At 45.5% G+C, this 12,457-nt stretch overlaps 1 protein-coding gene across 6 annotated transcripts in view; it reads left to right on the top strand.

Moving 5' to 3' along the window:
* The window catches only part of SLC8A3 (solute carrier family 8 member A3), a gene marked incomplete at both ends in the record, with an annotated part of 102,142 nt that extends 92,692 nt beyond the window's left edge, over positions 1 to 9,450 (top strand). For 2 of the 6 annotated variants that reach the window (XM_084241039.1, XM_084241038.1), the window contains 5 exons: positions 586 to 603; positions 4,478 to 4,593; positions 5,159 to 5,258; positions 6,578 to 6,853; positions 9,074 to 9,450. In XM_084241039.1, coding sequence (XP_084097165.1) covers positions 586 to 603; positions 4,478 to 4,593; positions 5,159 to 5,258; positions 6,578 to 6,853; positions 9,074 to 9,450 — 887 coding nt within the window. Of the gene's footprint in view, positions 1 to 585; positions 604 to 4,468; positions 4,594 to 5,158; positions 5,259 to 6,577; positions 6,854 to 9,073 lie in introns of all 6 variants that reach the window. The other 4 variants (XM_084241037.1, XM_084241036.1, XM_084241041.1 and 1 more) reach the window with 3 other exon arrangements.
* Between the last annotated feature and the right edge of the window lie 3,007 nt (positions 9,451 to 12,457).

Genomic DNA, 12,457 nt, shown 5'->3' with positions numbered 1-12,457 from the left:
CATGGAAATGTTATGAGCACTGGGAAGCTGAGTAGGATCTGATTATGAGGTTAGGGATGGAAGACATAACTGGGTACCGTCACACTCTTGTATGCCATTACCCCCTCCACCTGAGCACCTATCCAAGCACCATTCATGTTTTCTACTGAGAAGCCAGATACTCTTACATGGTTACAACTCTTCCAATTTGTATGGTAACTGGATTCTCACTCCTTTACTGAACAGATGTGATAACTTGATCCCCTAGAAAATCACAGCTGACCAACTCTATCTCTGCTTCATCCACTTGGTTCCCTAAGTTTCTGTGTCCCTAGCTCTCAGAATTGCAGGGAAGTTATAGGGAAAAATAGCTACAGGGCTCTGGAACTTGATCGCCTCTCCAGTGGCTCATACCTCTTGCTGCTGATGCTGCTGTGCCTGCTTCAAGTGCTGCCTTTTGCATGTGACTGCAGAGCTCTCACCTACTAAGCTCACTGCTTTCCTGAGGCTGCCAGTACCCCCAAATCCTGAGGATACTTTCAAGATGGGACCTTAATGCTCTTTCCTTTTCTTTCTTCCCCTTGTCTGGTACCCATTTGCAAACAGCGCTCCTGTTGTCTCCAGGTAAGAGGTGTCTTGCCCCTCTTTTCTACTTTGCCAGTGCTATCAGTTAGCTTAAGACCAATGTCCTTTGACTTACTTAATTGGAATCATGGACTTGAGTTAATCTGAGTTCTTCCCAGGACTGAGAGGTTGATTTTCCCATTTAAAGTAACCTTAGGGAAGTAGACAATTCCTTGAGCATCATTTCTATCAATAGGTGTGAGTAAAGGCAAAGCTGTTCTCTCTGGAACCAGGAAGAGAAATGACTCTTACCAAAGAGATGGTGGATCATAGGCTTCTCCTGAATCTTAATTCATCAGTCCTCTCATGTTGAGGGGTAAGAGAAGATGAGAGTTAGCTGAATCTCCTAATAAAATCATGATGGGATTTCAAAGAAAAGACTTGATCTCCAGGGAAAAATAATCAGCTGCTCTGAGAACATGAAATGCAATTTTTTAAGAATCTGGAATTTTACTGATCCTGGAGATCTTCCATCTCATCACAGCTGAGACCTAAATTGCTAGAACTTTGGATCCTTTGTCATTGATCCTTGAAGTCAGATGTGCCATGAATAACAAGAAGAATTACAATACTATGAGAGTAGTGGCAATTATCTGGCTAGAAATAGAAATCATAGAGAATTTATTTTGTAAAGATTCTCATGCAGAATCTTGATCTTGTCTTAGGACAAATGCCTATCTTAATAGTATGCTTACACCCATGAATCTGATCATAAATATTGATACCATCCCACTTATGAGCAGAGAGTGAGAAAAGCATTCCCAGTAATGCTACAACTCTTAGTACGGGCAGAGTGAGCTATATAAGACATGTCAGTATATTTCAAAAGAAAATTTTATGTTTCATTAGTTCTTTGAACATGATTTTTTTTAAGTAAGCTCATTTAAGAGGCAAAACATCTTATAGAATGCATTGGTAGTTAGAGTCACCTACAGGTTATACCTTGGGCTTAAGAAGGAATAAATGCATATATAGCAAGAACAATTGTCTCCTTGGAACCTTAAATAAAAGATATGGGTAAACTCCTCTATATTTCCTTTCTGGGGGAAAAAAAAGCCTTATGCTTCCTTGGCCTCTGGCTTCCTTCTTTTACCAACAGGATAAAGACTACCCCCAGCCCCCTGTATGCCACCATTCTCCCAGGGTATTGTGTCAGAGCACTGGATATTATTTCTCTGGGATATTATTTCCCAGAGAAGTTCTCTGGGCTTCTTTGTTGCAACTCCTGCCTCTAGCCTTCCCCACCAACCACTCACATACATGCAACAAAGATAGTGATTTGTACTGTACTTTCCTTATACATCTAACATATTTGCACAAATACCAGTAGAAGTTAAAATAGGAAATGAAGGTTCATATCCTATGTTTTTATCTTTAAATTTTAAATTTAGGGAACTTTGATTAGAATTTGAACTCACTAGAAATTTCAAGTCCTTGTTCAAATTTTCCTGGGTGGACAGGTAAATGTAATTAACAATTCCTGGTGGTGAAAGATGGAGAGTAAATGTTCATTCTGAGCTGCACCATCAAGCTCAGGGATCTGGGAGTGGAAGCCTTGGCTGCATTGCCCCACTTTTTCCTGAGGATGTCTGCAGAGCATTCATGGCAAGCTATTCTTGTCTGTCCTGGCAAGTTCTTTGTTCTTCCAATGTTTGTTCAATCTTCCATCCTATTCCTATTCTCTTTCCCTTTCTTTCCCTCCTCTCACCTTCTATTCCTAAATTTGAGAGTTTGCTTAGTTGCTCTGAATATCAAGATCATCTGTCATATATTTTCTTTGCTTAAAATTCTGAAACATGACATAAACAAGTGATGAAAATCACTGTGGTCTTTTAGGTTTGAGACATCACTCTCTCAAGAAATTTACTTAATTTGAATGTAAAGTCATCATCATTACAAAAATAGAAAAAGGCAGAAATTACTACAAACCAAGACACTAAATAAGAGTTGATTTCGAGGCATGTGAATCAATCAATTTACAACCATATATGGAGTTCCTCTGTGAGTCTGTGGGAGATCAAAAGGTAGAGAGGTGGCTATTTGTCAAAGAAATTTTGCAGAAAGCTAGATCGAAAAACTGACTGTCACTACAGGGGTGGACAGGTCAGTAAGTAGATCAATATCCTGCCATATGGATATAGTGCTAGATTGATAGCTATACAAGGTTAGAACAGGTACATTCATGTGTCACTGGAGAGTTTATTATACTGGTATAAAAGTTCTTGTGGCACATGTAAAGTATGACATGGGGGAACTGGGCAGAGAGGAATGGATTTATACTGTCACTGCCAAGGTAGGCATTGTGAATTGGTGCCAAAACCTGCAAGTCTGGGGAAAGAGCATCATGCCTTTAGGTAATATATCTTTTTCAAAGTCCTTTTCCCAGACCTCTACAATCACTGACTTCAGAGTCAGAACCCTCGACATACCAGATTTACCTTCAGAATTAACTAACAAGAGACTCAGAATCAATAGGTTAAATTAACTCAGGCTGCTAGAGGGTGACTACTGGCTTAGAAATATACAGGACATATATCCTTGAGAAATAATTGTTTACAAAAGCGGTCACCAGCATGAGGGAAGACAGCACCATGGACAGCTCCCAAACATTTGCAAATTGCCTCTTTTTGCTGCCAGAAGCACTGAGTAAAACAGGAAGCTCAGAAAGGAGTCTTCTACATACCCTCTTACTATCTTCACTCAGGACAACTTAAGAAATCCTTATATTTAATAAGCTCTCTACTTGGTAACGCATATGTTTGGCTTACAATATTTTCAATAAGTTCCTTTCATCCTCAAGAACTTGAGTCTCACTCCTTCCTATGCTTCACCAATTCCCAAGATAGCAAAAAAAGTCTTCTTGGTCTCCAACCCATTTTGTCTTAGATTATTCAAGGACTAAAGGATTCCCTTAGGAGATTCACTGTGTGGAATAAAAGCAATTAAGGATCCAAATAAAAGAATTAATTGCATGTAAGAATGTGGACTTGGATGGAAAGATGTTTAAATGAGCTCTGAAAGAAACAGACTGCCAAGAGCAATTTTCTAATCAAAGGGGAATAAAAAAGATTCAATCTCTATTTCACTCTAATCCAGAAAACATGTCCTCATGGTGAAGCGCTCTTGAAATGGACTCACCAGCTGAAGTGGAAAAAATTTCTAACATTTCAACATGAGAAGGAACAACATGGTCAATGAGTCGAGATGCTGAACAACACAGGGAATGCTTCAGAAGAAAGTTTGCTTTGCTTTGTTTTTGAACAAAAATCCGTGTTCCTGAAGAAATGTGCCTCATTCCTATAGAAATCCTGGGGCTCTTTCATTAGAAAGTCGCGGAGCTCTTTTGGGAAATCTTCCAAGTTTCTCATTGTATGAAATATAGCTGTTCCCCTTTACTCCTTTATAGAGGGGATAGAGCCACAGTGTTAGAAACAGATATTAACATATACCAGTAGACATTTTCTTTGGATTAAATAGTTGAACAGTCAAGTTCAACTTAATTAAGAGTTCAAAATAATTAAAGGTTAAGAGATTTGACTTTCGCTCCCATCTTTCCAACATCTCACCAAATGACTTCACTTGGGGACTTCACTTGATGCTATTTCTCAGATGGTCTTTGGGTCAGATTGCCCATCCAGGTATAAAATGGAAAGAGCAATACTTCTCCTAGGTCTGCAAGGAACCCTGTTTATGATCTGAAGGTCGTAAAGCACTTTATAGAAAAAAAAGGCATTGGAAATACACATAATGCCCATCCCCAAGAGCTGTTTGTTTTGTGTCCACTGCCCATGCCCAATACTTTGAGCTTCAGACTTCTAAGGACTGGAGAATGTGCTAAGATGAGTCTGATTTTGTTTTGTTGCAGAGGTGACAGACAGGAAACTGACTGTGGAGGAAGAGGAAGCCAAGAGGATAGCAGAAATGGGAAAGCCAATATTGGGTGAACATCCCAAACTAGAGGTCATCATTGAAGAGTCCTATGAGTTCAAGGTCAGGTCATAAGTGAGGTCTAATTGAGTAATAAAGTAATGGGGTGGGAGGTAGGAGACCTGGAGTTTTTATCCAGTTTAACCACTGATTATGTGAAGTTGGAACTAAAACAAATAACTGTCCCACCCTAGTCATAGCCTGCCCTTTTGTAACATGGAGAGAATAGAGTTGGCCATTTGTATCCTAAGACCATTGTGAGGGAACATACATGGCATATGGACTAAGTGGACTGTGAAGCCCCTAGATAGAGCATCACAACTGCGATGTTTTTTGAACAAAGATACTAAAATTCACTACTCCAGGGCAAGGTTTATTAATATCATTACCATTGTTCTCTATTGCATTACTCTAAATATCCAATGTCAGCAGTCACAATCAAAGCAAAGGAAAATTTGACAGTTTGCCTCAGAAGATAATACCTAAGGCGAGTCCTTGCGTAACTTTCAAAACCCGCATGGAATCCCCTGGAATTCAGGACATCTTTCATTCCCTTGAATGAAAGTACCAAATCCCTAACGTTCTGAGCATTCTAACCTCATGTTTCCAAGTTTTATCTCCCTGACAGAGTACAGTGGACAAACTGATCAAGAAGACAAACCTGGCCTTAGTCGTGGGCACCCATTCCTGGAGGGACCAGTTCATGGAGGCCATCACTGTTAGTGCAGGTAGGAGGCGCTCCAGATGGTCACAGGCCATGTGGGGAGAAGCGGGCAACACATGAGATAGAACAGCCACATCAACAGTCCACCAGTTTCTGGGAAAGCCTGTGGTCCAGTCTTCCCAGCTGACATACCTCCACCCTGGATAATTCCAAACCTCTTTTTCAGCATTTCCTGATGGGTTCCCTTACTGGTGACCCAAGCACAGCAGGTGTAACCCAGAGGCTACAGCTGTGTTGGAATGTGCTGGAAGGGTCTCTCCACCACCACTACCTCTCAGCATCACCAAGGCCTCCTTTCACTGCTGAGAATTCCTGCCTTGTCTCCTTTCCTGAGGCTTTGTTGTCATAGCAACCCACAGAGTTATATCCCCCAGGGTCAGAGAAAAAGTACAGCCAGGAAGAGAGGGCTGATGCCACCGCTGCCCCACTTTTCACTTCGTCTGCTTCAGATGCTCCCAGTTCCCCCTCTGATGACCTTACTTTGCCCTTAAAGAGACAATAAATAGAACATAGGCCACAGAATCTAACCCCCTCCTTTTTCAAATGAGGGAACTGAGATTCAGAAACAAGGGGTGAGTTATTCCCAAATTGCAGGTTCTCTTTGTGGCAAAACTGCCATGGAACCCAAGCATTGTGATTCCTGCCCTTTCCAAGCCCAGCTTCCACCACATGTGTCAAAGCACAGGTTGCCCTTGACAAGATGCCAGGTGCCTCAGCAGACCCTCCTCTCCTGGACTGCTGCATGGGCATTTCTGCCCACATTTCCAGAAATGGACAAATGGGGCTCATCCCTGCTCTGTCCCAGGGGTATGTAGAGAGTGGCTCTCGCTCTCTGGTACATCCCCATGATCTGGAAGGACACCTGTCTCTCTGGGACTAGATAGTGACCAGAACCACAGGTTATTGCAACAATCGTATCAGGAAAGCTGAGTGGGAGCTCCACTGGCATCCAGGGAAAAGAGGACATGCAACTGATTTTTGCTTTTCTTCGCCTAAGCAACCAAATGCAAACTGCTCCGTCCTCTTCTTTCTCCTGTGACCTTGTCCTTCTCACGTTTCCCTGTCCTATCTCTTGGTCTTTTCCTCTTTTTTCTTCCTTATTCCCTGCCCTCTCTCTCCCACTGTCCCTGAGTGTCCTGCATTTAGATTGACCAATGGGACAACCAACTGGTTTCCCACTTCCCAACTGTTCCTGCCCACCCCTTGATATGCACGTCCTGGCATTCCAACTGATGATGCTCATGATATGCACTGGACTTGACTTTCTCATGGAGGAGGATCTGATCTCTCTCCCTTTCTGGGGCCTGTTTATCTTGCCTGCAGCAGGAGATGAGGATGAGGATGAGTCTGGTGAAGAGAGGCTGCCATCCTGCTTTGACTACGTCATGCACTTCCTGACAGTCTTCTGGAAGGTGCTGTTTGCCTGCGTGCCCCCCACAGAGTACTGCCATGGGTGGGCCTGCTTTGTCGTCTCCATTCTCATCATCGGCATGCTCACAGCCATCATCGGCGACCTGGCCTCCCACTTCGGCTGCACCATTGGCCTCAAAGACTCAGTCACAGCTGTTGTTTTCGTGGCATTTGGCACCTCTGTGCCAGGTGAGAGTGAGGGTTGCTTGGGTTCTGCATTTGACTTTATTAGCTTCCTCACTACCTCAGATGTGAGTTTTACAATCTCTGACCTTAAGGTGCACAAAAGTCAAGCAAAGGGATTAATGATGATATTACTAATGATGGTTAACATTTATTGAGCCCTTCTGATGTGCCAGGCACTGGGCATGCTAAGCAATTTACAAGTTTATCCCTGTCATGCTCACCCAAATCCTTTTTATAGAGATACTTATTATCCTACTTGACAGATAAGGAAACTGAGGCCCACACAGGTTACATTACCTGGCCAAGTTGCCCAATTTCTTAACCTCCACATTATACAAATGGAACACAAATTATGTAATTCAGAGAATATAGATATTGCTCGCCTTCTGTTTCCTTCTGGCAGTCTCTGGAAGGTTAAAAGATTAGCCCATTTGAAGATTCCCCAGTAGAAATGGCCCCACGCATTCTTGGCCTTCTCTGCTCAGGACACCTGTGAATACAAAGTATTTTCCAGAAGGACAGGCAAAGGAAGCTTAGTGAGTTCTTGTCCTGTCATGTGATTAATTACATATTTTTTTTCCCGTATGAACACGAGAGTCAAACAGCAACAGGAGTATGCTTCTTCATGCACTAGACTAACATTTACCACGCCCATTACATTCTTGTGCTTGTTGCTGGAGGTAACACAGATAGGCTTCCCTCTCCATGTGGAGCTTATAACCTAATGAAGGAGACCACTCTCAATTACTGTAATTAAAATCATCTCATAAGTTCCAAGAGGAAAAAGTACAGATGCTGCGTGCATATGAAACAGGGCACCTGAGCCCGGCCGAGTCAGGGATGGCTTCCAAGGGAGGCCATATGTTAGCTAGGCTGGGAGGACAAGTAGCAGCTAGTAGATGAGAGGACCGCATTCCCTCAGGTTCCTTCCTTAGTTCGGTTGTCTCCAGGGTGCCTGAGCGGGCCTCCAGTTGCCATGGGGAGAAGCAGAGCATCCTCCTGCAGGAAGCTTAGCTTCTCACTCAGGACTGCTATCTGGACCAAGAGCTGGTGTCCTCCAGGGAGCATCTGAGTCCACATTACACTCTGCCCCAAACCCCAGCACAGACCAGTGGGATGATCTGTGTGCGTGGGCGATGTGAGAGGTTTGGCTACTGACTCTTGGTGGTAGGAACTTAGGTAGATGGCCCAGGGAAGGTTTTGTGGAAGAAATGCCCAGTGATCTCTGTTCTCAGGCCTTGGGGGACCTGAACAATCAGAGGGAAAGATCAGATATGGGAAAAAGGAACAGATGTGGCAAGAAATTGCAGAGGCTCAGAGGCAAAAAGGAAAAAAGCAAAGCAAGGTCATAGGCAAGGAAAGGTAAGAGTTTTTCTCTGGGAGATCTGTCTGTGAAACCTGGCAACAAGGAGGCGAGCTCAGACAAGATGGACAGGGAAATGGCTTGGGGCACTTCCAAGCCCTGTGGTGCTCCAGAGAACAGCTGGCTGCATTGGGGGCTGGTAAAGAGCTATGCCGTGGGCCACTCAGCTGATTTAGGGGCCTTGGTCGAAGCTCACTGGATGCACGGTGATGGTATGGAATGGCTCTTGCTAACTTCTTAGCTAACCTCGGGGAGAGTCCCTAGCCTTTATTTTCCTTACCTATTGAATAATAGGTTGGGCTAGAGGCCCCTGACAATCCTTTATCTAAAGTCAAACATCCTGCGAGACCCTGCAAAGGCAGAGTCCTGTGTTCCCCAAGTCTGTGCTCACCCCTCATGTCCTCTGTCCCTATCAATCCAGCACCTGGCACAGCACTGAGCCCCTAGGTATTGCACAATAACTGTCCAAGTTAAGTGTATAAATGTCCCACATAACAGTTGCAACCAGGTATCTATTGTAAGCAGCTTTTTAAAGTTCCCTGGAGAGAGATCATGGGAGAGCAGACTCCCCTTACCGAAAAAGTAGGCAATACACCAGCTCGGTAAAATATCAGAATCAGCAAGGCCCTCAGAAATCTTTCAGACTGTCAGATGAAGGTGGGAAGTCCAGAGAAGTGATGTGACTTGTCCAAGGCCACACAGCTTGTTAAAAGCACAGTGCGGGGTAGGAGGTAGCCCCCAAACCCCTGACGCCCTTTCTTGGCCAGCCCACTGACCCCGCTGCCTTTTGCATGTATTCGAAGGCAGATCCTCCACAGCTCAGTCTTCACCAGCTCCTGTTTGTCTCTGTTCTTTTCCAGATACATTTGCTAGCAAAGCTGCTGCCATCCAGGACGTGTATGCAGACGCCTCCATTGGCAACGTCACGGGCAGCAATGCCGTCAATGTCTTCCTGGGCATCGGCCTGGCCTGGTCCGTGGCTGCCATCTACTGGGCCCTGCAGGGACAGGAGTTCCACGTGTCGGCCGGCACACTGGCCTTCTCCGTCACGCTCTTCACCATCTTTGCGTTCGTCTGCATCAGCGTGCTCCTGTACCGCCGGCGGCCCCACCTGGGCGGGGAGCTGGGTGGGCCTCGTGGCTGCAAGCTCGCCACGACGTGGCTCTTTGTGAGCCTGTGGCTCCTCTACATACTTTTTGCCACACTGGAGGCCTACTGCTACATCAAGGGATTCTGAGCCACAGAAGGAGGCCTCGCACAGGGCAGGCTGGGACTCCTCCCAAGAGGAGGGCTCTTCCCCACCTGTGACCTCTCCTGGGTGAGGGGCCCTGGAGGGGCCACGTCAGGACCCGAGCCCCAGGAACTTCAGCCGACTCCAGCCCTGGCAGTGAACTGAAAGGGCAGGGTCTTAAACAGAATGGAGGAAACATCCACTTCACAAAGTATTTAATTCAATACCAATCAGCAACAGCAAGTCACAAGTCATCTCCCGCTCACATCCCTGGCCCCTAGCAAAGGTCAGACCCTTTCACCATCTTCGAGTCCACCTTCTGATTGTCCCTTGACTTCTGTTTCTTTAGGGGCAGGGTTTCTGCAGTCTGTCCAATGCGATACCTCACTGCTCTCTCACTCAGCTGGCGAGAAGTGACAGGGAGTCCTAGCTATGTGGCTGGTTTGGGGTTCTCTTCCTTGTGATCTTTATTGTGGTTGCTTTCGTTTTCCCATCGGGTTTTGCGCATTGTTAGTTGTTGTCTGTTTTGTCTTTTCTTTCTGAAGTTAGTGACACAGGTGCTGTGAAGGGGCTCGGTCTGAGCTGACAGCAAGAGGCATGCATTTCGGATCCACAGCCCCCCACCCACCCACACTGGCTAATGGCTGTCTTTTGGCTCCTTCAAGGTCTTGTCCTCCATCTCTTTATTATCTCTGAAGTCTTTAGAGCTGGTGGCATCTGGGGGGAAGTTGGTTCGCAACCCGTGCAGGGTGCTAAAGAACAGTGGGGACTTGTGGCAGAGGGAGCAATATATACTTATGTCTAAGTCAAGTTTAAACAAAGTCATGTTTCTTTCCTCTGCCCTAGCCCTTCAAACCCTGTGTGTCCTTGTGTCATTGTCCATGCTTAGCCCTCTGCACAGGGAGCCATGGGACAAAAATAAGAATGATATGTCATGGCAGAGGGCAGCTGGGGAGACAAAAGGCACAGATGCCCTTCTTGATATCTTTGGCTCCGTATCTGAGGCAGGAGAGGAGCAGTGTCCAACAAGCACGATCTTTAAGAGGAAAGATTCTATTTAAAATGTCAGTGCTCCGAGAAATGTCAGCCTCATCACCTCCTCTCTCTCCTCATGCACCATTCTAAGAGGTCTGATGATAATCCTTGAAGTAATATAAAAACACAGAGGTTTATGAGCAAAAAAAAGGGGGGGGGTAACCTTCCACCTCTCCTGGACCCTCAGGTCACATTTGAAGGTATTTTCACAAGACAGAAACTGAAATTCATCTTTCCTACATTCCTGAGTGTTTTTAAACCTCACCAAGCTCTTTTTCCAGTCTGTGGGCTATTTCTTGCCCCAGGAGGAAGTATCTTAATTGCCATAATCCCATGGAGCCTGAGTTTATAGGAAAAGAGATATTCATACCCTACAGATCTTTTTTCCAACAAATTTTGAAAGGACCTGGCTTTAAAACACACACACGAAAATACACCTATGAAATCATCACAAAACTGCCCACGGATGTTTAGGCTTTCTGCATTGACATTAATACATTTTTTAAGGGGGAAATGGAAATTAAAGCAACACCTGTTTAATTTTAAACACATTTTTTAAGAAAAAATTGACTAAAAAAGAAACAGTGCTCATGTCATAAGCTATGTTGACAGTCGCCAGTGGAAATGTTGGGTTGGTTTAAAAAAAAAAAATAAAAGCTATACTTATATCTCTCTAAATGCTGCTTGTTGCTCCCTGTTTTTATTCGGAAAGGTGCAGGAGGCTGGCTTGGGCTGCTTCTGGAGCAGATGTGGTTGAGGGGTGGTGTTATCGCCCCTTCGTATGTCCTATTTGCATCTGTCATCTCCTCACATTCCAGTGAGCCAGATCCAGTATTTTTAAAGCACAAAAATACTTCCGGGAAATGCCACCTGTCAAAATCTGGGCTATAAAGAGGCTGGGGGGCATAAGCGGCGGAACTGTGTGACTAGGGGGACGGGGCGTCTGGTAGTGTAAAGACAGGGGGGGACAGGATTCCCGCAGGGAGGACGATGCCTGTGTTCAGGACCATGGGCTTTATCAGTCATTGATCTACTCACCGTGCATTCGGCAAATGTATTTTGAACACTCCCCGTGCTTTGAATGGCGCACTGGCCGTACAACAAAGAGCAGAGCAAAGCCCGACCTCCGGAGTCTCACGGTCTAGAGGGGAAAGCGAAACTTCTTTTAGGCAAGTCCCTTTTGGTTACAAGAAACAGATACCCATTGAACTGATTGAAGAAATGGAGGGGGAACTGTGTGAGAACCTGGTGGGGGGTGCTTATGAAACCCTTGAGAGAGGCACAGCAAGCCATGGGAGCCTGAAAGCCCCAGGGATCAAGACCAGACTCCATTCCCCAGTCACATAGTGCCTCCATCCCTGCCTTCTCCGTGGGCTGTGCCCTTCTCTCCCCAAAGGAGCTTCCTCTGCTTTGTCTCGCATATGGCCCAGCACAGCCACCCACCCTGATACTAGAGCATTGATACAGAGCAATAAGGGGCATTAAACCTGGCCAAGGACAGTGCTCAAATAGCTTACGGGTCACGTCTGAGTTCTTCCCCTGCACGCACAACTGCAAGACCACTCAGGTTTAGGAAACAACAATAATTGCATTTGTTCAATAAACAAGGGAAAGCAGAGTTCGGAGGTCACAGTGGCGGGTTACCTCATCCAAACTAGTGTCCGGGGTTTTGAAGTCCTAAACAAAACGTGTCTAGGATGGTGTCTTCCCACCACGAAGGGTCTGGAGCATGTGGCAGCCAGACAATAGGCTGGGATCCAACTCACAAAGACAGCGCAGGCACAACAGGAGATCCTCACCAGAGCCGCTGCGATGCCCCAGCACGGCACTCGACGAGCAACACTGAAAACAGCACCTTAGCAGCAGAACAACTAGACAAATGGCCACACTCTGTGCAGCTCAGACAGGAGCCCGACTCCGGGTCTTTGCCTTTCCCTCCAGGCTACTACAGCAACAGAGCTGGGAACAGTTTGATTTG

Source organism: Talpa europaea, assembly GCF_964194135.1.
Source record: "Talpa europaea genome assembly, chromosome: 8".
Classification (NCBI taxonomy): domain Eukaryota; kingdom Metazoa; phylum Chordata; class Mammalia; order Eulipotyphla; family Talpidae; genus Talpa; species Talpa europaea.
This window is presented reverse-complemented; position numbering and strand designations above follow the sequence as displayed.